General features: G+C 36.3%; 1 protein-coding gene across 1 annotated transcript in view; it reads right to left on the bottom strand.

Annotated features, from left to right (window-relative positions):
• Positions 1-22899: 22899 nt before the first annotated feature.
• LOC119773038 (EGF-like repeat and discoidin I-like domain-containing protein 3) overlaps positions 22900-26211 on the bottom strand; it is a 158973-nt gene continuing 155661 nt past the window's right edge. The window contains exon 10 of the mRNA XM_038269832.1: positions 22900-26147. Coding sequence (XP_038125760.1) covers positions 25998-26147 — 150 coding nt within the window. The 3' untranslated portion in view covers positions 22900-25997. The remainder of the gene's footprint in view (positions 26148-26211) is intronic.

Here is a 26211-nt window from a genome sequence, read left to right as displayed (position 1 = left end):
TCCGTTAACGGTTCCAGGCAGCACTAGAACCTAGGGCCCTAGGGTAAATCGGCAATTAGTGGCAATTACATCCATGGGAGGAAATAAATCCAACATGCAGAAACACATGCGCACACAACATGGCATACATTTTAACAATTGCCGTGTTTTCGATGCTGTTTTTTGAGAATAGATGTCCCAGAGCTAGATGACGGCCCAATATGTCACAAGAATCTTGCCATAAGATTCCGCTTGATACTTCTATATTGAACTTTATTGAACATTGTTTAGGGAGTAAATATATATATTAATGGATATGGAGACGGAAAGGGATGTGAGAAAGAAAGAGGGTATTGGAACTAAGGGGAGAGAGGTAGAGATACAGACAGAGCATTTTTTTTCTTCCTTAATACGAAGTATCAAAGGGCAGACAATCTCAAAACAAGTGGGATGTAATACTGTATATAGATGTTTCGTGCTGGCTTTATCACCTTATAAGCACACAATTATATTGAAAACTAAATTATTTTGAAAACTGGCATATAAGCTATAGAACACTCATTTTATGGATGGACTCATCCAGATGATACAATATACAGTATTAGCCAGTAGGGTTGGGAATTGATAAGATTTTCACAATTCCGATTCTGTTAACAATGAACTTGGTAAATGCACAGTGACATTCGTCCACCTTCGCCTGGGACATTCTATTTCTGCCTGCCTCGGTGAAAACAGAAGGCAGTGAACGGGAACTTCCGGCCTCAAAGCCAGCCATGCTACCCGTCTCGTCACAGTCATCTAAATCTAATGGAAAGGGCATCCGTTTAATGGTTAAAGCATTACTGTACAATTTTGGGAAATAAACTAATCTCCCCCTTATTTAAATAAATGAGCGTCACCTTTCTCTTGCTCCCTGAACTGCGGAGCAACTTTGTAGCTTGTTTAATAACCCCAAAGATAGGTAGGAAATTGGTTTATTTCCAGAAATGACATATGATTTACTAGAAACCACATGAAACACGGCCAGTGATATAAAACTAGCTACTTACCACCATGGTTGCCTTCCATGCTGGTCGTAACTTTAGTTTCTGCCTGGAAGCATCAAAAACATGGCATTCGTTAAAATGTATGCCATGTTGTGTGCGCAGGTGATTCTGCATGTTGGATGTATTTCCTTCCACGGATTTTATTGGCACTTTACATCCAAACTTTTGAACGGTTTACTCGATAGGATGCCATTTTTTTTGTTTTGCTTTTCTAAACTTATGTCTGGTGACGTAGTACTTGCTTACTAAATGCCATGTCATAACTAGCGTAATAAACATGACGTAAGTTGTGCTGCCCAGCGCTAGGCTCTGGTGCTGCCTGGAACCGTTAAGAGAATCGTTAAGCGAGCTGCCAAATCATGCCAAAAACCGGTTCTGAACTAGAGACTGACATTTTTTCGGGAATCCCATGGGTCACGGGATTCCCGTGGGATTCCCTTGGGATGGGAGTCAGTATTAGTAACGATCACGGGATTGGGACGGTACAGGATTAAACATTAACGGGAGCAGACGGGAGCGGGAGCAAACCAATAGTAACTTCCGCTCTGAGTTTTTCACCCGCGCTCAAAAACAACAAGAATGGGAGTGGTGCAGGAGCGGGAGTCATTCTGAATGGGAGCGGGATGGGAGTGGGAGTATTTTCACCAGGAGTGGGACGGGACAGGATTTAGATTTCTACTCTGGCCCGGGATCGGGACGGGACACCATTTTTTTCTGTGGGAGTGGGACGGGACAGGAGTGAAAATCCACTCCCGTGTCAGTCTCTATTCTGAACGGGAACCGGTTTTTGAATTCCATCCCTATTAGCTAGTTAAAGACACATTTTATACGATGAGTGACAATACAATGCGTTGTTGTGTGTGGTTGTGTATGCCAACATTGGCCCTCAAGCAACAACATTTTAATATTTTTGTCATAACTTTTTCATACTTTTATGGTGTATAACATTTATAGCATTTTTCTGGCTGTGCATTATCAGCCGATACTGATACCATACCGACACCATCTGTTTAAAATTGATGTGTGTGTGTATATATGAAGAACTGCATACTACTATATGTAAAATAATTGCCATCATGGCTTTGTCAAGCTGCTGCCTTCCTTTGTGAGGCAGGAAAAAGACTAATATAAAGTGATTCTAATACAACTTTTTATTACCTACCTGAAATGGGTGACAATAGTTGAAAAAACTTTTGACTCTGAAAACGGCATCGGTTCCCTATTTATTGATACCGATACCACCAATGTAGTGCTGGATCGGGGCCCCACCCACTACTGGTATAGTTATTGGTGCAACACTATAGTTTTATGCCTACCGAGGGCCATTACGAGTGTTTCCTCTTTAGATTCAACATTCTTTACTTAAGATAACAGTGTAAATCATCCTCATAAACATAATGCATTTTACCTGTCCTTAAGTGTGTTCATGAGAATTGCAAATCTGCACAATTACTGCCCTGATAATTCCATAAAAGGCTACGAGTTCCACTGTTTGTCAGAGGGTTTTCACTCCCAGATAGCATTGAAAATGAAGAAGAGAAACTTTATCAGTTTGGAGATCGATATTCTGCTGCCTGACAGCTGAGCAGCCGAAATAAAGGACCAGTAAAAGCCAACCGGGGGGATTAAATCTCAACAGTTGTAAATCGTTGCATTGTTACAGAATTAAAATAAAAACTACACTACTAGTGAAAGCAAGAGGTAGTTTGAGTACGAGTAGTTTGATCTCAAATGACCAAAAACCCACTTAATCCAGCAAAAAATTGGCTTTTTGTCAGCAAGCTCAGAACATAGTTTTGTTTGCCTGCCTGGCAAAGCGACACGCAAAAACTTGAGTTGCAGGCTATGACCACTGATCTCTATGGCTATGACGCAAATCTTCATTGAGAAAGAAATTTTTTTTGTATAAATGTATCTATTATACAAATTTTTCCAGAATTGGAAAACACAAAGAATGTTTGTTTGACAACCATTAATTTTTTAAAAAGCTCCAGGTTGCCGCAAGGGGGGTGCTCAAGAGCTGCATTACGATCCGGAGCAGCGGGTTGACAACCCCTGTGCTGGTGGAAGGCTGTGCTTCATGAGATAATAGTATAATCTGGGTCAACTGCTTCTAGAGATGGTCATGGTACCCCAACTGCTCAGGTTCGGAGAGGTTATCAAGGCTTTTACATACTTATTATTTTATGACATTGCGTGATAGTATAGTGTTCATAAGTTGAAAGCATAACGTCTGAAAGCAAACTGATAAACTGAAAGCGGAATAGAGGTAATTTATGACATTTAAGAAAGTTTACAAGTCAAAAATAGAGTTATGTTTACTTTTTATATTTGTTTTAAGTACCCTAGCATAATTTTCCATACATTAGTTACCATTCTTGTCATATGATATGGTAATAAGGCTGCCACATATGTTAAAACTTAGAAGTTGATAATAATATCTACACTAAACATATTTTTTCAGTAATTTTAAAGATTCAAGCTCCCCAGGATGGTGGTTGTTTGAAGAGACCAAAAATGACACCAGTACAACCTGCTTTACTTGCTTGACTAACTGGGTTTACTCATGATCAGGGATAATGCTCTGAACATTCATAGGTAGTCAGCAAATCATCAATCATGTTAAAGCAAAAAATAAAGCACAGTGAAAAAATGTAGATGGTAAAAATGTGTGAAGTTTTAAATCTCTCATCCCATCCATCCATACATCCATTCTTCCATCCATCTTTTACCTCTTGTCTATCAGTGACATGGAGGGCTGGTCCCCAGCAGTCTATGGGCAAAAGGTGGGGAACAACATGGACAAGTTGACAGTCCATCACATGGCAACACAGAAACATATAAGCATGCACACACACTCATGCCTAAGGGCAGTTTAGAATTACCAGTTAACACCACACTCTTGTCATGAAAATGAGGGATGTTATGAGTGTGTAAAACATGGGAAGCATATTATTACCCCTTTACTCTACTCTGATTCCAATGTCATACCCATAGGGATAAAAAATGTATATATATTTTTCTCAAATACTGTTATCGTTCACATCAAAGTGACTGCAGCTTGTTCCCCAGCACCACAATGTAGTGTAGGCCAATTCCTGTATGATTTCATTGTCATTTTGCATCTGCATATGCAGCACTGATGCTGAATCCTGAGTAGAAAAAGCTCTCATTAGTGTACCAGAGAACTCTGATTGCTGATTGACCAGACAGAGATTGCAGGCATCGAAGCCGTTTCCTTTTCCTGTTATACCCCTACCACACATTTGCTTCATCATCCTCCAATGCCTCTTAAGAATGATTTTGAGCCCAATTCCCATATGATGTTACTTTTTTGAGATTATAATTTGGTCATTCTCACTTTAGTCTCTGACTTTAAACAGCTAGTAAAATAAATAATATCTCCTTTTGGAGTTATTGTAGAAAGGAAACCTAGATATATGAAGCCTCAAATGTAAAAGTAGCCTCAGCTGTAATATAAAATATTCTATTATGAAGTTATGACCTTGTAAATTTTTTCCTTTATGTTGTTTGTCACAGATTTTTTTTATGACTATAATAATTTTACTTAAAAAAAAGAGATTAACTAAAACTGAAACACATTTATATGACAATCTTTTTGTTATTTAAAAGAAAAATACAGCTATGTCACCTATGAGGAAAGAGCTTTTCTAATCCATCCTGATTGCTTCTTCATCTCAAATCCTAAAGAAGTTCCCATAATGTATGCGAAATCTTATGCCTGAGGAGTAAATAAAAAGAACATTTATGCATTTTGATCATCGAATAGGACATTCCCCTACAATTTGACTCTAGGCATTTTTTGTCATAACATCGAACAAAAATGGATAAATGACAACAATCACATCAGAGTTGATGGACCTGGCTGTTGTACTCACATAAACAACATTATACAAGGAGTGCCAACAAAATGACAAATGTATTATTTTGACACAGTTGTTAGCACTGCTGTCTTGACTCTCAGGCAGGTTTTCTTAAGGTTTTCCTTGTTATTACTTGATAGCCTGATATATTGAAAGTGAAAAAGCACACTTTTCAAGTGTGTCACTGTTTTTGGTCAACTGTCCATGTCCATGCGTCTACAATTCAAATGGTTACTTCCAATGTATTAAAGTTTATTTGGCCTTAAAAAATGAATATATGCAAAACTTTTGAATACTAGATGTCCTTTGAAAATTTTGTCAGAATTTGTTTGTTTTATGTGGAGGTTGGTGTTTTTATAGCCAAAAATCCACAAATAAAGAGGCAAATGTACTGTTAAAAAACATATCTGGCTCTCAGCACTCCCTATCACTGTAGATACAAATGTCCAAACCAAACCAACACTCCAGAGAGGGGATTTACTTGTATTGTTTGATTCTAATTGGGTCCACCGGGGGCTTCAGAATAAGCAGGCCTATTTGCACCACCAACTCAAAACTTTTTTAAAGAACTGTTGCTGACCTTCTGTATTTATTTATATGTCCAGAACACCACTCAGCGTTCACTGATAACATAACACTGGATTGGTGCAAATTACCTTGTTAGGATTTTTTTCCCTACAGATATAAATAAAAGCCTGGATTTATTTTAAAACATACAGTGATACTCATGTATGACTATTTGTTGTTAGTATAGTTGTCAAATTATTAAATAATGATGCCTGGTTTAATTATGTATTTAATTTCTATTGTCTTTCTTAACAAAACAAAAAATAAAAATGACAATTACAGCAGCAGTTATTTTCCTATTTGAACTAAAATTAACTTCAAGATAAAAAAATAAAAAAATCCAATCTTTTTTAAAATGAGTTTAGGTTCAGTCTGACTAGTTAGAAAGCATATGTGAGCATCAATTTTTCCACAGTTCTTTGACATACAACTAATTGCTGTAGAATCCTATTGATCTTTGTTAGTTCTGCAGCAGCAAGGGAACAACTAAAAATGGGAAAATGGGAAACGTTTCAAGCCTAAAAATGATCTTCCCGACTGCCAACAGAAAAAAAAACTCTAAATCATGTCACAAACTCTGCATCATAGTGAAAACATCAAACCAAAAAAAACTAAAAATGCATAATTGCACCATATATATGAATGCTCTGAAATTCCATATCAATGCGTTTTTTTGCATCATGTTTTTTTCTTCAACACTGTTTACATTTGATCACTGCTGCACTTTATGGAATTGAAATGTTCATTTATTGTCTGAAAAGCTGTGTAAACTCTGTAAATACAAAATTACAACAAAAGTTGTCTAAGTCTACGATAGTCTTCTTCAAGTCTGGTATTTAGTATTGCATTAAAAACCCCAGCATAAACACTATTTTGATAATTGGTATATTTTGTCAGATAACACAAAAAGAGTGGTTCTATCATATTCTATGACCTAAGCTTTTAATCTGTGCAGCTTCTCCAGAGTTACAATGGGCCTCTTTGTTGCCTCTACAATCAATCCCAACCTTGTCACCACAACTTCATCCCTGACTCGTCCACTGTCTTTTCTTTGTTCATAATGTTGGTTCTTATCTTATATTCTCCAAAAAAAAAAACTGGGAACGATGTATAAAAAGTGGATTAATACTAAGACATAGTTCACACGGATGGAGTCTATTTATAAAAATCAAAAAGATAGATAATTTAATAATGATTCCCAGTTACCCTTTAAACCTTTGCACTACTTTTGGTTGATTTATCAAATAAAATCCCCTAAAAGGTAGATTTGTGTGTAAACCACAGAACATGTGGAATGGTTCAATGTGTAAGATTAGTTACTTTAGCAGAATACCATGACATTATATATAAAGAAAACATTTATCTAAATTTATGATTTAATATTTTTTTTTTTTTACCCCAGCTTGATTCCTTTACAAAAGATAATACAAAATTAATGTAAGATAATGCAAGTTTATCCAATTGTCAACATCTTCCATGCATGCAAGTATTTTTTATCAGTAGCTTCCGTCCTGATTATTTCTAGAAGTATTTCTTTTTTATGAATTATAAAGGTTAAAAAAGATGTCCCACAGAGGCTCCTGGCTATCATTTGACAAGGATTTGAAGTTCAATTGAGGTTCACTCATGTATGTTTCATACACTGCAGTAAAGTTCTTGTCACCTCCATCTTCAGGCTGGTCATCACTCATTCAATCTGCAGATAAGGAAGTTATCTCCATATGAGGGGACATTTTTGTGATTTTTCTCTTTCTTGTATTTTCTATCCTCCTAAATTCGTTAATAGTTAATCTACCAGTAATCAAAAACAGTCCGTAGGTTAATAGAAACCTATATAAAGAATTAAAGCAAGAAATAAAATCAGAGACATAGTTTAAATACATAGTTCCCATACATGTCAAAAGGAACTGTTCCATACCCTTTTCTGCCATTTCCAAAGAAAAGCACCAGACCCCAAAGAGCTCAATGACTTTTACTGAGAACAAAACAAAGTATATTGATACTATTGGGTAATGTTGTGTCTGAATGAGACAGAAACAAGAACATGTCAGGCAACTTGGACAAAGTGGATTATTTAGTGAACAATGAGATAGCTGACACATACAATGTTTTTAACAAACTTACTTATTTGAAGCTCTGGTTTCTGGCAAATAAGTATTTATATTTATATCAAAAGTATTTCCGCCTTATATATTTTCACAATGTATGCAATCGATACTGAAATAAGTGGTAAAATGACAAAATATCTGTACTAATTATAAAGATATAATTGTCATGTTTTAAGAAGACAGACTCTGAATGAATGCAATCACGGAGGCAAAGATCAATTAAGAGTTTTATTGAAGGTTGTGGTCTGGACAGGGAGGACACCGGCTGGCTGGGTAATCTGGGCTCTGCTGGAAAAGGTGAGGTGACAATTGAGCAACTGGAAGGTGCTGGTTTGAATGATGAGGAGCGCTGTAACTCACTGAGAAGGAGGCTTGGTGTCTGTTTGGGAGGATGATCTCCAGTGGTCCGGGCACAAGGTGCAGGTCCAGTTGGTGATTTCCTGAGGTGGTGTCAGAGGGTGGGCAGGCGGGTGAGCTCAGGCAGGAGGGCTTAAGCAGAAAAGAGACCAGAGGCCTCGCGGATTCCAGGAGGCAGACTGGGAGTGTCTCAGGCGAGTATCCTGAGTGAAGTGGGTTCTGAAGATTGGTCTTGGGCTTGGAATCCAGGGTTCTAGGAAGGAGGAAACAGAGAGCGCGGTTAGGTTCAGGTTTGATGAGGAAGCAAAGCTAGGAAGAGGATCAATCTGTACCGCGCAAAAGCATTAACTAACTGATGCCCTCCTCCTGGTTCCAGCTCCTTATGAAGGATGGTAATCAGCTCAGATGTAAAGCACCTGCCCGTCCAGCCCTGCTGAGGAGAGCGAGAGGGAAAAACAGACCTGCTCCCAGACCTAGGAGTATGACAATAATGTGGTGGCTAAATATCACTATTGTAAGATGTACTAAATCATTAACAAAGTACTTCCAGTAGGCATTACACAATCTAAGTGATTGGAGTACACCATTAAGGTTTTTGAATGCTGGTCCTTGCTCCCTTACAGGTCCTTTATCATGGTTGATTTTTTGGTATATGGTGAAGACTGCACTCGACTCAACTGCCTGTGAAGATGGAACATCCCTTAACCCAACATGAAGCAACCATATTCATGTAAAAAAATACTTGTGTGTTTTTAAAGATGGTGGTTTAACAACAAAGTGCTCTGATGTGGTAGGTACACAAGAAATGTGTTTTACTTTAAGTTCTGTGAGGAGAATATATCCATTCTCTCTTCTCCAGTTTATTTTTCTTTTCAATCTCTGGCTTCCTTAGCCAGTCAATACATTTGATCACTTATCATTATCACTTGTTAATTCCTTATTTTAACATCCACCTTTTTGTATTTAGGTGTAAATAGACCAGCCCAACAATTATCATTTACACCTGGAATTAGAGCCTGTACATTTGCTTCAAAACCAACGGTTCTTTGATATCCAATCTGCTCCTTTCCTTTCTGGTCTTTAAGTCTTTGCTAAAATCATACCATTTTACTTTGGTATTCCAGAACAACCCAGCCACTCAAATTACTTTTTTTTTTTTCATTTTCCATTTTCTATTCTAACTAATGAGCTAGATTTGTGAACATTCATTTTTTCCGTGTTTATAAATTGAATACACCATGTCGGACCCTGAGCACTCTTTTTTGTTGACTTAATGTGCATGGGTTGTAATACATGTAATTCATAATTTTCTACAAATTCTTGAAATGCTTAATAAAACTGTAATAAAATGTGCAGAGAGAACAGAACAGAGTTGTTATGATAGAACTCAATGTCAGAGAAAAATAACCTTTCTGTCAAACCCAATAGCAAATTAATTGTCAAGATATTTACCATAGGAGATTCCCTGTATATTAGCGCTTACCACAGTGGATAGAGTACAGTTACCTTCAAATACAATCAGAATGAGCCTGAAGCTACAGGGAAAGCTCCGCCACTGCTCCCAATTATTTAATAAGTAGGGAGAAATAAGAATTAATGCTTGTTTAACAAGACATTAAAACAAATAAAGTATTCTTGAAATATTCCACCTGATTATTTAGAATTAGATGATAGTTATCTCTGATCTTTGAAAGAATCTCATAGCTGGGATCTCAGCAGGTGTTTATAATTAGTAAGGCTGTTGAAAGATTTCTATGTATAATAGTTCCTATTAATCTTAAGATTTTTAACTGAAATAATAAATGCTACCTTATTAAGAACCATCTTTTGATGGCAGAAAGACAATGACTCTTATATAAAAATAATTTCTTTACACAAGAGGATCAGATTTCTATCCCCCAATACGATACGAGGAAGTCTATTTTTCATTCTGTGCTCAGCTCGCTTTAGGTATGCTCTCAGCTCACACTCGATTTGGCTCTTGCTCTGAAATTTCATTGAGCATGTAACTGCAAAAATCTTTGTTCCCTGTTGGCTGTATGACAGAGAACTATTTTATTTAGTACCAAGCCTCTGTGAATATTTCAATATATATGAAAATGTTAACACTTTATACATGCATTTATTTGATCTGTTTCTAAAAAAGAGCGGTTTGATTTCAGTGTTCATAAAACGTGTGTTGAAGTCAAACTATTCATAAATATCAGCAGGTTTCTATCAGTGCCCCTAGGCATCCACTCATCGGCCTGCAGAGCTGAGATTTAAACTGAGGAACTACTTGCTGTGAGGTAACACTAGAAGTACCACACCTAACATGAGTCACACAATCTGTTGCTTTTTATTTTTCAAAATGAGATCAGAACCATTTATTCAATCTGCTTCATGATCTATTCAAAAAAGCAGAAAAGCCTGGAGTAGATACATGTAATTGTAATTATTGTTGTTTGAAACTATGCAAAAAAAAAAAAAAAAAAACTGATCAAATCAGATTTATCCTGAGCCTGCTTTGATAATGAATGACTAATGCCCCTGTCTGTCAATTATCCACTTTCCTTAATGGGTGTGTCGTGTAAATATATATGTAACATATTTTTTAACTAGTGAACTTTTAACAGGAATGAGGAGTCCCTTATGTCGCTTTTCCAACAATGATGTTTTGACCCTGTTTGGGGTTCCGAACGTGTTTTTGAACGGGTTATGCCTGTTTTGACCAATCAAAGAAGTTTCTAAGTGCAAACACGAAAACAATTAAACATTAACCAACTATAGAGATTTACTCGTCCAGCTAGGAGGACATCGGTATGTTTTAGTTATTGTTTTAAATGTTTTTTGTACATTTATGGTTTGGACTGGAATAGTAATAAATTAATGTTCATTTTCTTCATAGCAAGGTTGATTGTTCTTATGTGCAGATATACTATTTCAAAGCATAAGAAGCTGAGCTGGCATTTGATTTAAGCTTTCGTTTCGGCAATGGTTTGGTTCCACCAACCCCTCTTTTTATTATTTGAGCAACTTGAATCAGCTAACTTACTTTCTTGGCTCTTTTTGAGAGTACTGTGCATTTGGTCAAAAATTTTCAAATTAAATTTTCATATGAAGAAATAACCAGATGTCCTGTCAGTTTTTTTGACTTTTCTTTTTTTATGAAAACAGTATTTCACACCACAACCGAAGCTTTACTATTATCTTTTTCAGAGAACAATGGATTGTCAGTGGGTCGTTCCTGTGAGGAGATGGCTGTTGGAAATGGGAAGGGCACCTTCCCAAGTTCAGACGTGAAACGCTCAGAGTAGGTGTGCACAGAGTGAATTATTAAAGAAAGGTCATCGTAACTCAATTCTGTACAGCACTAAAAATCTGTCTTTTGGGAAAAACTAGAGAATGAAGACATCCAGAGTTACAATAGCCAATTCAGAGCAGACCAAAAAGACTGAGAAGGGAGATGGGAGAATTCCTTCTTTTAAGGTTTATGTTCTCAAACATGACTGTGAAAACATGCTTTGATGTTTGTGATACTCAGTACAAAAGAGCGATAATATATGTGCAAGAGGTTTTGTGGTTTGGAACATGTACGGAGTATCAAATCTCATGTTTGCTATGAATTTAAAAGTTCTCTTGAGTCAAAATAATTAAATATATTGACCTGTTATTTAGAGAAAACAAGTGTGGGTGTCTATAGATCTTGCAAATATTAAAATTGTATTACAACATATCATGAGTTGTGCTTTTAAGACAGAAATTAGAAGTTGCAGCTAATGTTTGATATTACTCATTTTGTAAATCTATGGCTTGCTGATACCACTTTTAGCTGATTCCAATCCCTTTTTTTAATCTATAATGAAAGAACACCATTTTTTTAACATTTGTCCCCTTTCTACCAGGAGCATTTGTTAAATATTTTAATTTGGATTAGTGTGGCTGGAAACCAGAAGAATGACAATTAGCTGTAACAAGAAAGAGCAAATGTGTGAATGAAATGTACCCAAGTGTAGCTGTGAGGTAACACTGAGCAGAAATTAAGAAAGTTTAAGTACTAGGGGTCACCAGGACAGATATGGAAAAAGGTGAGATAATATGTTAAACTATGCTGGAAGAGGTGAAAAAACATGTCAGATGTGCTGCACAATGACATAATATCAGCAAGAATGAAAGGAAAGTTGTAGAAGACATTGGCAAGAGGGATGGTTTAGAGGCAGTGGCAGCAAGATGGGAGGTATATCTGGAGGTAGCACAGATGAAAATGTTCAGATTCTTTCCTGGAGTTAGGGGGATGGATAGGATTAGGAATGAGCACATCATCGATGTTTTGAAGTTGATGCAAAAAAAAAAAAATCATGCAGTCTTTCTCTTTTTTATGTGATGGCAATTTTTATGTCATGGCAATGATAGAAAATACAGTTTCCTTTTCACAAAGCACCTTAACTATTTTGTGCTTCAGCTGACTTAATCTATAACGCCTGGCTAATAATGAGTAGCAATTCCATTATTCACTAATAATTTCCACACCCAAGACTCACACTATTAGTTCAGCCCGGCAACACTTTGGCATGGTGTGTTCACTTTATAACCCACCAGTCTGGTCAAAGCTGTTTTTTTTTTAAATAGTCTTATCCTGATCTTGAGGAATCAATTTTAACAAGAGAAGCATCTATACTGATTCTTATATTTTACATTTTGCTACAACCTCAATACTATCTTTTTTGATTTAGAGCAATTTTGTGTTGGATTTTTTATTTCAGTAAAAAAAAATTGCTTCCTCGTAATTGTTTGGTTATTTTCAACTAGTATTAGACATTTCAGGGCTGAACACCAATGTGTGAGAATGCTGCCCTTTTAAAAATGTTCTGCAAGGAAGTACCTTGTTTAAGTTGACGCCCTATATTAGGAACCGTAAATAGCTATACTGCAAGATGTTCTTTCTTGGCAACTGTTGCTGCCAGGTTGCAACTGGACCAAAACCAAATCACATATCAACTTGACAAAAAAAGAAATCATTAAAAAAATCATGCACACAACACTGGCCCAGTTCTGCCAAAAATAACTCCCTAAAGAATACACAAACAAGATAACAACACCATTATCACGGGACAGGTGGAACTTGTTTGCCCTAAATAGTCAATTCAAGAAACAGACACATGCAAATTGATCTAGCTCATAAGATGAGGAAAAATGTATACAGATCAAAAGTTAGCCAGCTTTAGTGTTTTAAATATTAACCACAGGCGGCCAGTACAGATACCCTAGAAAGTTGTCCAGTGGATCAGCGATCATTTTAAGTATGAGCATTTGGTTGATGGTGGAACATGCTGAAACACTGCCTGTGGTTTTCTCTCAGTCACATACAGTTCTTCAGTTTTTTTACTAAATTGTTTTCAGTTGCCCGAAAGTCTAGTTGATACATTTACCCAGCATGCCTTTGTCCCATTTAGGATACTGTAATGCATATTTATTGCACTTTTTAAGAGAGTGGCTGTTCCACATAGTCTCAATAGAAATGCTTTGAACATTTCTCAGAAAAACACATTAGGAAGTCATAATTCGAATAACTTCAGTCATATCGAAAACACTCAAGCATATAATTTCACAGCTGTAGTTTTTTCTATTCAGCTAAGAGTTCCTGAAGGAGGAGGTTTGGGAATTGTGAGTCGTAATTTTTTTAGTATAGGTAACCAGTATCTGTATATTTAAATTATCTAATTCAAAGTATGTAAATATTGTCTGCAGGAACCAGCTTTTTTTTTTTCAAAAAGTATTCTGTTTACATCTTTGCTAGTGTCAAGGTTTTCCCTCTCTCAACCCATGTCAGCCTTTTCCAAAGTGGAACAGGCATGCTTCTTCTTCCAAAGAGACACAGGAACAACTCAACTCACTCACATTAGTTTATTCATCCTTTCTTTCCTTTTAGATGGACCTCCCAACAGTGCAATATGCAAATGTCATAAGTAGACTGATAACCTATAAACAGGTGAGATAACATTTACCCACAAAAAAATAAATACATAAATTTTGTCATGGTCTTGGTTCTGTTATGTTTTACTTTGCTCCATGTTTGAGTTCATTTGAGTTCTTAGGTTTTTATTTGTTCCCGTCTTATGTTGGTCTCCTTCTCCCTAGCTCCTTCCTAGAGGGTTTATTCCACACCTGCTCCCAATCTGCTCATTAGTCCTCTCTTTGTTCAGTCTACCATAATTACTCTCCTTGTGCAGTTCCTCAGTGCTGGTTCCTCATCTTACTTCGTCTTTCCTCATCTTACCCTGGCTCCTTGTGATTGTTTGCCCCTGGTGTCTCCATGGTTCTGGTTTGATTTACATATTTCATGTAGGATTTTTGGATTCCTGTCTCAGTTGTTTGTGAACATTTCATTAAATCTACAAAAACTCGACTCTGCCTCCTCACCTCTACATTTACGTCCTCAAAACCAAAACCAAACCCTGATAAATTTAGCTTTAAATATACATATATATATATATATATTTTTTTTTTTATCTGTGCTTTGCATAATTCATCATTAAATTAATAGTGAAGTAAAACAGGTCAACAAACCATGTAGCAAACCAGTGCATAGTAATATGTCTTTAAACACAGCTATTCATCAAACAACTATTCATCAAACAATCACTCTATTAAAGTTTAAGCTTTCTGTATTTAATATGAATTTTGCAAGCTTTGAACAATATTGTGCATCCGTGTTTTCTTTTGGGAAGTACTCAGCTGAAGCTCTTTCTCTGAGGAGAGATCAGTGTGAGCACAGGGGTCAGTGTAACAAAGTTTTCTAAACCTGAAATATAGGAAACTCAGAGTTATCCGTTTCACAAAGAGAGTTTACTCAACCTCTGTTTCAGTCACCATAGTAACATTCTCCCCAGAGCGGACCTGTTAGGTAGTAGGATTTGTTCAGTAAACTCAGGGTGTCCTCTGTCTCTGCTCTCCTTACAGCCAATCATGCTGTTTTATTTCCTGATTTAGTCTGATTTTTGTAAGTTTTGTGCATTAAGAAAAAAATATCCTCCACTAGGTGCATTAGACACATAAGGTTTTAAAAACAACAATTTGACAAGGATCTAATTTCAGAGAACTTTATTTTATTTATTTTTACAGTACACGAAGAACTACTGAAATTATCTTCAAATAGATTAATAAATTCTGCAGGGGGAAAGGAATTACTTTAGGGTTAGGATTCACCCAGTGATAACAACCTACTGAGCCTACCGGCATAATCTGAGGCCATTCTATGGGACTGATATCTGCTAATAATGACAATTTATTGGAATGATAACAAGCAGCTTCAAACAGACACTTAGTATTTACTGTGTGATGGGAGACAAGATCAAACTGAGAAAACTGAGATGAAACTGAAATGACGAACGGGTCCTATCTAGTAGAACAATGTTTTTATTATTCATCTTCACCTGCTAGATGATTTCACCTAAATAGTTACACTGATCCACTACCATTCACTACTATTCTCACTCGATGTTAGGCATTGCACAAGTCCAGCTTTGTGTGAAAATGTGTCCCCTGCAGAAGTTCAAAGATTGTAGAGATGAGAGGAAGTGTTCTTTATTGTGAATGCATGTACAGTTGTCAATGCATGGGCATAGCGTCTTATCCTTCTTTTATACAAAGAAAAGAACAACTCCTGCAGATTAAGAGGATGGCTGAATGATACCTGCCCTAAGAGAGGGTTCAACATAATCTCTCATCAGCTTCAACTCTGGTTCTGACAGAGAATACTATCTTCTCTTGGGGGGTAAAATGCCAAGCACAATTTTAATAGCACAATCTGAAGGGCGATGTGGAGGCAGAGCGGTGGCCTAGCCTTGTTGAAAACTTCACAGTGATCGAGGTAGCATTCAGGTAATCTGGAAATATCATGATAATCTACTTGTTCATAAGGAGTTTTCTATGAGGAAACTGTATGATCTGGTTAAACTGTCTCTGTAAAGTGCCTTGAGATTACATGTGTTGTGAAATGGCGCTATTTAAATAAACTGAATTGAATCGAAACTGTTGGGGCTGAGGAGGAAGGTCCTGAAGCAGAGAAAACGATTGTTCTGCAATCCTCCTACTGAGCCTGTAGCGGCTCACCCTGAAGTTGGAGTCTAGTGCAAACCAGGTCTGAGTTGTCTGGGTCCATATTGAGGCCAGTTCGCAGTGTGTCAGGAAACTGGGCAGGCAGGACTCAGATGACAACTCAGAATTTCAAAAATTCTGTAGTTTAATGACAGTCCAAAAGTTGGTTAACTGAGAATCAGTCAATAGGGCAGAGGTAAGGAAAAAAACACTGGGCATAGGCAGAGTCAGGGCACAAAAAGGTAAATAAATTCACTAGAAGCTAGAAAGTAGTGATGTTATGAGATGAGCTGAGGCTTCAAGGTGTGTGTTGAGTAGTGGAGCGGGCGTTTCGGCGAAGCGGGCGTTTTGCTTCATTTAGAGGAGGTGCCAAAATTGATGACGTCCAAAGCCATGCTATTGCCATATCACATGAACACTCTGGGAAGTCGTTCAGATCGCCCACAAACTACAACAGGCATTTAATTAGCCTTAGTACTCAGTCAAGATGTGGGAGTTTGTCGGAGAGTGTCAGATAGATAGAGGTTGGATACTGTCTAACAATAGATTGGTTTGAAAAACAACAGATCTAGTTGGTTAAAACTATTTTGGCTACATGAACACTGTAATTACCAAAATCTGAACATAAGTTCACACATAACGCTCAATCAGAATAAAACCAAAAACTGTGGAAAATCTGTTATTTATGAATAAAATTCCTAACACCTTTAATTTTGCTCATCATGGCCCAAGTTGCACAAACACTTTCACTATCTGTTTGAGCTTATGAGTAAATGTCCACATTTGTGTGACCATTTTTCTTTGTAATAGTTTTGCTGCTGTAAACACCAGAATTTCCCCATTGTGGGGCAATAAAGGGATTTTCTATTCTATTCTACTCTGAAATGACAGAAAAACAGTATACCTTAAAAGATTGTTCTCTTCTAAGACATTTTATGCAAAAAACCTTACAAACGATTTTATTATACACAATTTCAGAATCAGAATGTCTTTATTAAACCCTTCTTGCAGTGTATCCATTTACAGAAGACAGAAACATAACATTGTAAGTACAAATAAGATATAAAAATAAGATAAGAATAAAAATCAAAGGAACTTAAAATGGAAAAAAACAATAAAATAACTGCAAAAATCGCAATTGTATTGCTAACTGTAGTTATGCACTCCACCAGTAGGTGGTGACATGTTCACGTGAAGCTTCATGAATGGTGGAGATCATTAAAGCAATATGCCCAAATGGTTCGATGTCTCATGAGGCTTCATCTCACCATCACTACTAGAAAGCTTGGGAAAAAGGGCTGGAATAGTTGCTGGTAGAAACAAATATGAACTGGCAAGGGAGGATGGGACTGATTAAATACAGAGAGGGAGATGATTGAGGGCAGGTGTGTTCAGTCAACTGGCTTGGGTAGTGCAGAAAGCAAGGGTGAGGCAAAACAAAGCTGCCATATCACAGAAAAGAAACAATATAAAAGTAATGTATAAATGTATTTTGTCTGAGGAATGTGAATTGCAAGACAAATGTTGTAGATACTTTATTGTGCATGTATTTTAAATATATCTACAACTTAACTATGTCGTCTCACATTACAACGTATAAACGTGAATGTTTTTATTAGGATTTAATGTGGGAAATGAATTAAACTCATAGGGCCTGATTTATCAAGATCCAATTTTGCGTGCAGTAATTTGCGCTCACAAACTGGAATTTTGCGCGAGGGGCTGAACCATGGTTTGCGGGTGATTTAACAAGAGCGATTGCGTAACTGGTGGCAGGTGCAAAACTGTTGGAGACGCCCTATTTAAATGATGGTTTTTCACGTTTTGTGGTTTGCGGCAAAGTAGTTTGTAGTTTGTGCAAACTAGTGCATTAAGAAATTTTAATCTTACAGTGACCCCCCCCCCAAAAAAAAAAAAAAAAAAAAAATATATATATATATATATATATATATATATATATATATATATATATATATATATATATATATATATATATATATATATATATATATATATATATATATAAACTTTGGCAACCTTTATTCCCTAAGGTGGTATGTGGCTGAATTTCTACTTCACTGCAGTAAAAAAAAAACAAAAAAAAAAAACAGGTGTTTTGTATTGGCCTGTAGAAAAATGCACATACCAAATGGCTTACAATGGGACTGTGGATGAGATGACTGCGCGGACGCATCCCCGCAGCATTGGCATGTTGCTCCACAGGCGCAGAGGTCGGGGTTCTCCGGTAGGGCGTCAGGGCGACATAGCATTTAGAACGTCGGACAGCACTTCTGAAAAACGAGATTGGGAGATCCCAGATGCAAAAAAGTGCAATGTTGCAAGGAGTTTTGTGATATCTGGTATTGCGTGGGTCCTCCTTGTGGCTGGCTCCAAATCCATTCGGAGTTCCCCCAACAGCTCCAAAATGGCAATGCTGGATAAACGATATGTTTTGATGATCGTTTCCTCGTTCATTCCAAAAATATTCACACAGAGTGAAAAAATTCGTTCCCTGCGTCTCCTTGCTTAATTTCCATGTCTCCTTGCGACAATAACCGCTGCCATGTGTGCGCAATTACGCATACAGACCATTTGCACCTTCTTTTGAAACGTGTTAAATATAGAGTCAGATACCGTTAGCAAAATTGCTTTCAGGTTTAATAAATCACTTTGCGAGTGCTAAATTAATATATTTACATGTTCTCCTCCCACAAGACGCACTTTTGCATCTAAACGCCCCATATTGCATATTCATTGCAAAAAAAGTACTAAATGGATAAGAGGTGCTATTTAGCACGTTTTAAAGACCAAATCCTTTTAGCACGCTGTTGATAGATCAGTTTGTAAATTTTTTAGCGTGCGCAGTGAAATAGCTCACGTTTTATTACACGCAAACCTTTGATAGATCCGGCCCACAGTGAACTATTGTTTCGGGGCAAAGGGAATATTGCAACCTTCAATTTAAATAATTTCATTACAGTTACGCTTCTATTTTAGATCTGTCGCCCGCTGAAAAGTTAACCTTCACTCCATTTTTAAGTCTTTTGCAGCCTCTTAATGTTGTACCTTGATATGGCTGTATGGAACACTCAGCTAGTCATGCTGCAGTTGGAAAGTTGCCCCTGCGTCTCAGATTCCTGATGATTTTTGGCTGTTCCTGCCAGAGAGGCTGCTGTCCCATTAAGTTACTCCCTTATCACTAGTATAATGTCATAAAACAAAATTGTTGAACAGCCTTCATCTAACTACTAACTGATAAGAATTTGAAAGCATAACAAAAATAAACTACATCAAAACCTGTTGTTTTGTTTGACTCATGTAAACTCTACTTATTATGGAAGTCCAGATTTCCCCACAAACATTTTGATGGCTGTCACAGTTCGCTCGTTCTCCTGCTGCCGTCTTCCTCCCACATGCAGCCGCTTCTTCGGATAATGCTATTTAAGTGGATACTCAACCATAACCACAAGCAAACATCTGTGTTAACTTACATGTTTTTTAGCATCTGCCTGAAGGGCCTGTCCCTTTTTTATATATATTTTTTTCATTGCCTTCTTTTCATTTCTTTCTCATTTCCAGGATCATTTGGTCCAAATTTTAGCAACACATTAATAAACAAATTTTATGCAATTTAATATACACCAATATATACAGAAACATTTAATATATAAATGTTGTATAGAAAAATATCATATAGTCTTGTCTTCTTTTGCTGAAAAGAGCTTTCTCCTAGCCCAGAAAAGGTATCTTCACACTCATGTGTGAGTCAGAGATGGCCTTTATAGAGCATGTCGTGGAGGGGGAGCTGTTTTAAGGAGAGCTCTAGAGCATCACATTTCTTCAGGGATAGAAATGACCCTTTCGTCCTCCCTGACACATATCTGCATGATCATTACCAATTTCTAGAGAAGGGTTAATTAAGTTGAGTACGTAAATTGAACCTCAGCTCTCCCTCAGAAGAGCTCAAATCATACACTGGTTCCCAAACATTCTTGTTAGGCCTCACTTCATTGTCAGTGGTGGTGTAAAGTCAACCCCCAATCTATGTTATATTGCTTTTTTTTCAGCTGCAACATGAATAGTTGTTTGATCCTGAAAATCTGGCCCAGATTTCAGATGCCTGAATCTTTTTGTCACCTTGTTGAAATAAAAATAGCATAATCAATCAGAGCTTACCATCTTAAATTAGGTTTTTGTACTATGTTTTCACCTGTTGCCAGGTGTGTTTTTCTTACTGCTGGTGTTACTACTACAAAAATTAAATGTGGGAAAAGAAAGTGTTAATTTCTTGGATTGTTATATTTTGTCTTTTTCTTTTTATCCAAACAAGATTCTTACTAACAACAATCTGACTAAATCTTAATTAAAATCAGTTTGTAGGACTAAAACTATAAACAGAATCTTCAAATTAAGATTCTAAACTTCAAATAGAATCTTAAAAATTATTGACACTGTTTAAATTAAAAAAAGCTGACAATGTACATACACATAAGAAATGGCTTTCCATACCCTTTCCCTGGATTTATTGATGGCATCAGCATATACCTTTTATCTTACATTTCAAAGCTTTCTACCAGTCAATTATGGTGCAAATTTAAGCTTTACCATGTTCAATCAATTAAGTATATGATCCACTACAGGTGTCCTTATGTGTCCTGCAACACTGATTAGTTGAACGTGCCTTGCATTAGAGATATTAAACAAGCAACCACTCTGTTGCTGGGCCACACAGATATGAAATAAATATTTACGTTGGTGGAATATTGCACATTAATTGATCCGGAATGGAGGATTAAGAAATAGTGTTTCAAAACCCACTTAAGACACCCACTACCAGAGGGAGAGCTTCAAAAGGCATCTTGGATTCCCTGCAGATCAGTCAGATATAAAGACTTTTACAACCCCCATCTCTCTCTTTTCTCTTGGACAGCTTCTAATGCAGCCATGTAGATGATAAATACAGTATCTGAATATCTGTGGGCAGGACTACCTTATTCTTTAAAACATTTTGGAGCCACTTTTCATATATCTTTCAAAACTACCAAAACTGAATTGTGGATCTGGTTGGATGGTCTCTCAATACAATTAATCAACTTTTTCCAAAGGGTAGACAGGGTAAGGGAAAACCCTCCTTTCCAGACAGGAAGATTTTCTCCGGATAGACTATGGATTTCCAGCAGAAATGGAAGATTGTATCACTGACAAAGATGTCATTCAATTATGTAGAAGATGCATACAAAGCTGGATTTTTGACAACAAGATTTCTGCTGTTTGGAGTTGGTGGAAAATGTCGGCAGCACTTTTGGCCATCGTGAAGCTGGCCGGCATGTATGAGGGGATCTGCAAAAAAATCAACACTCGGAGACTGAGATGTTAAGGTAGAAGAATTGTAAGATGGATGTAGGCTAATCCTTGCACAGGATTGGAGGCTGGCTGCGATCCCTGCACTCAGAGGTGAAATGGAATAATCTAGGAGAAAGGTGTAAGCTCAGATTTGACAGAATGGAGCAAAAACTCTCAAGGTTTGCAGACAAATCAGTTCAGCAATTCATTTAAAGGGTGGAGTGGGAGTAAAAAAACATGTTGGGTTCATAGAGGGGATTTTCCTGGGCGTTGCAGGGGAGTCGGCTGCCATACGGCTGGCGCTTGACTGGAAAGGTCTATTTTGAATGGCTGCTACTTTATAAGGTCAGTGCCTTTCAGGGCAGCAGGGCCACAGTCACCACACACAAATTATGTAGCTAAATGATATTCATTTAATTAAAGTATTTTACCAATGTTAAACCTCTTGGATTTTCATTTTAAGTTGGTTTAAAAGCATTCAAATTGCTATAAATTAGTTTTCAAAGCTAATTTGATTTTATTCCAAAAATATCAAGTTTTACCTTAATTCATAAACACAAAATCTAACTGAAAGCCTAGATGTTATGCCTTAGCTAAAATCTTGTATTTTTTAGTATGTCGAATATCTATGCATAGTATATAAATGCAGTGTCCTTTTAAAATAAATCAATACATAATCACAGTTTTAACTGATATTTGTTTGACTTAGGGTTCAAATGTTTTGCCAAATTATTGTGTTGATAAATTCTTAAAGGTTTAACGTAAGTTTTTGATGTATTCCATACAGTATGTGCATAGTTGACTGTTTGATCATGATTTGAGCTTGAATCCTGCATGTATCTGTTGTCCTAACACACATATATGGGAGTGTTCACAGAACAGCATATGACAGTCTGAAACTTATTTGATTGAATATCAAATAAAATAGAGGCATAAAATTGAACAACGCTATATTGTGGTGTGCTGTGGGTCTGCATTGAATATAACACTGTAAGCATAAAATTGTATGGCTTCATGCTTGTAATTTTTCCTTAAGGGCCAAATTTATTGACCCAAAAGATATTAGTTGTCCTTTTGACTGAGTTTCCACTGAAGTTTTCTGATTTGTGTTCTCTTTGTCAGAACAAGGTTTAGGTGGACAGCAGTGCCTCAGTCAACAGCTGTTGAATACTCAATTTTAAGCAGATGGGTTGCGATATCCAAAACTGATTTTTGAGATACCCAAACTGTTCAGATATGATTAAATAACCTAACGCAGAGACTCCCAAAGTCAAGATTTTGAGATTTGATTTTAAGTAAAGTTCCACTGATTTCAATGTTGAATTATTTTAGACAATACGATAAACAGACTTATGGAAAACAAACTGTAAAGGTTCTAGATGTGTAATTTAAGGGAAATTGTAGTTTATTGCAATGTGTACTTTAAAGCAGTTAATTTTTCTGTCTTTAATTGTTAAAAAAGGTTGGGGGGGCAGTACTTTGTGTTAATGCACTAAAGGGTAAACAAAGTAGGTTACAAGTTTAAAAGAAGAGTCAAAATTTTTTCACACATATGTTTTATTTGTCAAACTCAAAGATTGTGTCTTTGAAGCAAGATTTTTTTTTTTTTTTTACTGTACAGAGTCTCCCTCTCATCTATGCAGGCTTAAAACGAACAGTGTTTCATCTAAAACTGTTGCCGTTTTAGATGGAGACAAAGAAACATTTTGTGAACAGATGTCAGAAATACAAAGACAGCATGGCTTTTCACTTTGCTTCCCTTTTTGAAATATTTAATGAAGTTTTACAATTCTCAAGATAACCTGCCATTAGATGTTGAGAAAAAGGAATTATACTGCAGATATACATAAAGAAAGAAAATGTGCCATGTGGACATCTTTGTTATACTGTACTGTTTTATTTGTACATCATGCAAAATACCTTAAAATTTTGCAGCAGCTCTACTCTGTCATACATGCCCAAAGGAGCCAACTACAAAGATCCATCTGTGCAGATCTTGGCCACAATAGTGGTTTGGCAAAAAAGCATTTAAGGGTCACAATCTTAGAAGACAAAAAAAAAAAAAAAAACATTAGGGAGATACAGTTGATTTGTTTATTCTGTGCCCAAAAACCTACAGAGTGGTAGACACCGAGACACATCAAGGACAATTTTCACACAATGGTAATCTACAACAGAGGCATTTAGTTGAACTTACAAGAGAAATTATTGTTATATCTGGACCATTGAAGAGCACTAGTTTACCACATACACAAGTGCTTCTATACTGTGTATGCCTTCGCCAGTTCCAATTTCCAGCTTATCATAAATAAAAAAAAAATAAATAAATAAAAACTTCTAGGCTGCATTTACTTTAAAAGAAATGGCATGGTAAAAAGAATTACTTTTGTTTTTTTCTGTGTGAGCTCTTTATTGTTGTAGAACAAACTTAAATTAGAAATGTTTGAAGCCAATTTTTGGCTTCAAACAGGGTGGACAGGGTTTTTTTTCAACTGTAAAAACCAAAGCACATTAACTACATACAGAAAAAATGAAGTGTATATATATATATATATATATATATATATATATATATATATATATATATATATATATATATATGTGTGTATATGTGCCCTCAATCACGGGTTGCACACTCCAACACCTTGCTTTCAAACAGAGACTGTAACATATCCCAATGTTTGCTTAACTTATCACTCATTTCAAAATCTTTATGCTGGTCAAACCGCAAAGAGATGGAGAGCACCTTCTCAAACAAGTTTGTTCAATCCATGAAATATCTGTGTTTTGTACAGTTAGTGCCATTGTTTATAGTGTATGTGTATTGGGATGAAAGGTCAAATATTTACTAGGTGATGTGTGTCAGTAGAGGTTGCATTTTGCAGTAACAACTATCTTTTTAATTATACCTAATGATTGCTTGCCCATTGTAGAGTAAAATGTTAATGTTTCACAAACAGTATTTGTTAGCCCAACTAATAAAAAAGTCTTACTCTCTGTAGTCTGCTGATCTTCTTTAGTACAGGAAGGAATGTCTGTACAGTATAGCAAATTATTGATAATTAATACTAATTCCCTGTCGCAAATTATTGTAATTCTTATGGGGCATACCGGTAATTTTCTTTGAAATCAGTGGCAGCTCTCTCACTTGGAGTTAAGACTATGCCACAGCACCGGATCTCTGCTTATTCAAAGTACCGTATCTCTGGTGAAATGCAAGGAAAATTAGCAATAGTGTGAAAGAAGTATACTGTAAGGTTTTGAAAAGACTGGTACTACAACATATTTGTAACTCCTGTGTAATACTCTTTGAAGTTTAGGAACCTCCAAGTATTACGTTACATACATGTACTGTTTACAACACAAAATTGTAATACTCAGGTATCCTGCAATACCTGTTAAAAAAATCCATGTCTGAGCAAATTAAACAATTTTTGTAACACAGCCTGCATTTGTTTCATTTTTCAAATTAGTAAATAATACCTTCATTAAACAACATAACAAAACATTATTTGAAATATGTACATTATGCTGATGACTTGAGTGGCTTCTTTCATTCATCTGCAATTTTCTGTGGATGGTAAGTTTATCATAAGCTTAGATGGCCAAACATTTTACACTAAGGTATACATGTGGGATTATAGCAAATGATTCCTATCCTGAGCTTTTGAATCAGTTCACCTTAGATCTCCAAGACAACATGAGGAAACTAGAACGTAGTTCATAACAATGACAACTGACAATCCAAAAAAAAAGTGATATTAAAAAAAAAAGCAAAACATCTAAGATTTTAGAAAGAGACCAGCTACAATCAGAAAAAGGGGGCAACAAATCAGATTTAATAAATAACAGCTGTATGTTTCCGTAAAGCAGTAAAACAATCTGACTGTTTTGTTTGCTTATTGTCTCATAAAGCATTCGTATATCAACGTTTAAAGTAATGTTTTCAGAGCTATCTAAAAATGCACATAAAAATAGGTCCCTAATTAAAAGCTATTTGCTCTGTGGGTCGGAGGTTTTCCATAATTTGTCTAAATATACATTGATAATTCACGCACCATGCAGGTTCTTAATCTTTTACATATATTACAAGAGTATTAGTTCTGTGACTGATGTGTTCCTTTGGGGAAAATCATGGCTTGAGTGAGCTACAGTTTAGAAATTAAAAACATGTTTCATTATATTTTATTTTTACATGATACCTTAGACAGTTTATTCATAATACAAGATGGTTAATAATGATCTATGATGCACAACAGACAAATTTAACATCTTGATTAAAAAGTGACACTGTACAGTAGCTTCCACAGTAAAACCACAGTGAAATCCCTTTTCTGACACTAACCCCCCACCAATATGTTACAGAAGTTTATTTCAAACAGGATGGCATTTCTAAGAGGCATAAAAAGACAAAGAAGTAGGAAACTGAGTAGGAAACTGAAAGACAAAAGTGAAACAGGGGCAGTTTTAAAATCATTATACAAAAGAACTAACAAGACCCCACTACCATTTATTCAATACTTATTTCTTGAGGAAAAAAAGGAAATCAATTTCTTTTTACATGTTGAGCAGTTCATTCCTCCGGTTTTCCAAAGGAGCTGGGAATTATGGACAGAAAGATGGAGAGGAGAGAGACATCACTCTTGCTCTGTGCAGCCCAGTATTTCTACACGCAAAGTGATCCTGCCGTACCAGGACCAGGGAAGGATCCGAATGAACCGAGCATAGATTGGGGGATCTATCACGTTCTTTCTGTGTGTGTCATTGTCAAAGTTCCCCTGGAATACCTGGAAAAGAAAGCAACAATTAATTTTATGTTCTCTACAATTTCTCCTATTCAGTAGTAGAAAT

Source organism: Cyprinodon tularosa, unplaced genomic scaffold (genome assembly GCF_016077235.1).
Source record: "Cyprinodon tularosa strain WSP-4 unplaced genomic scaffold, ASM1607723v1 ctg74, whole genome shotgun sequence".
In the NCBI taxonomy this organism is placed as follows: Eukaryota; Metazoa; Chordata; class Actinopteri; order Cyprinodontiformes; family Cyprinodontidae; genus Cyprinodon; species Cyprinodon tularosa.
Note: the sequence above shows the minus strand (reverse complement) of the source record. Positions and strands in the feature narration are given on the sequence as shown.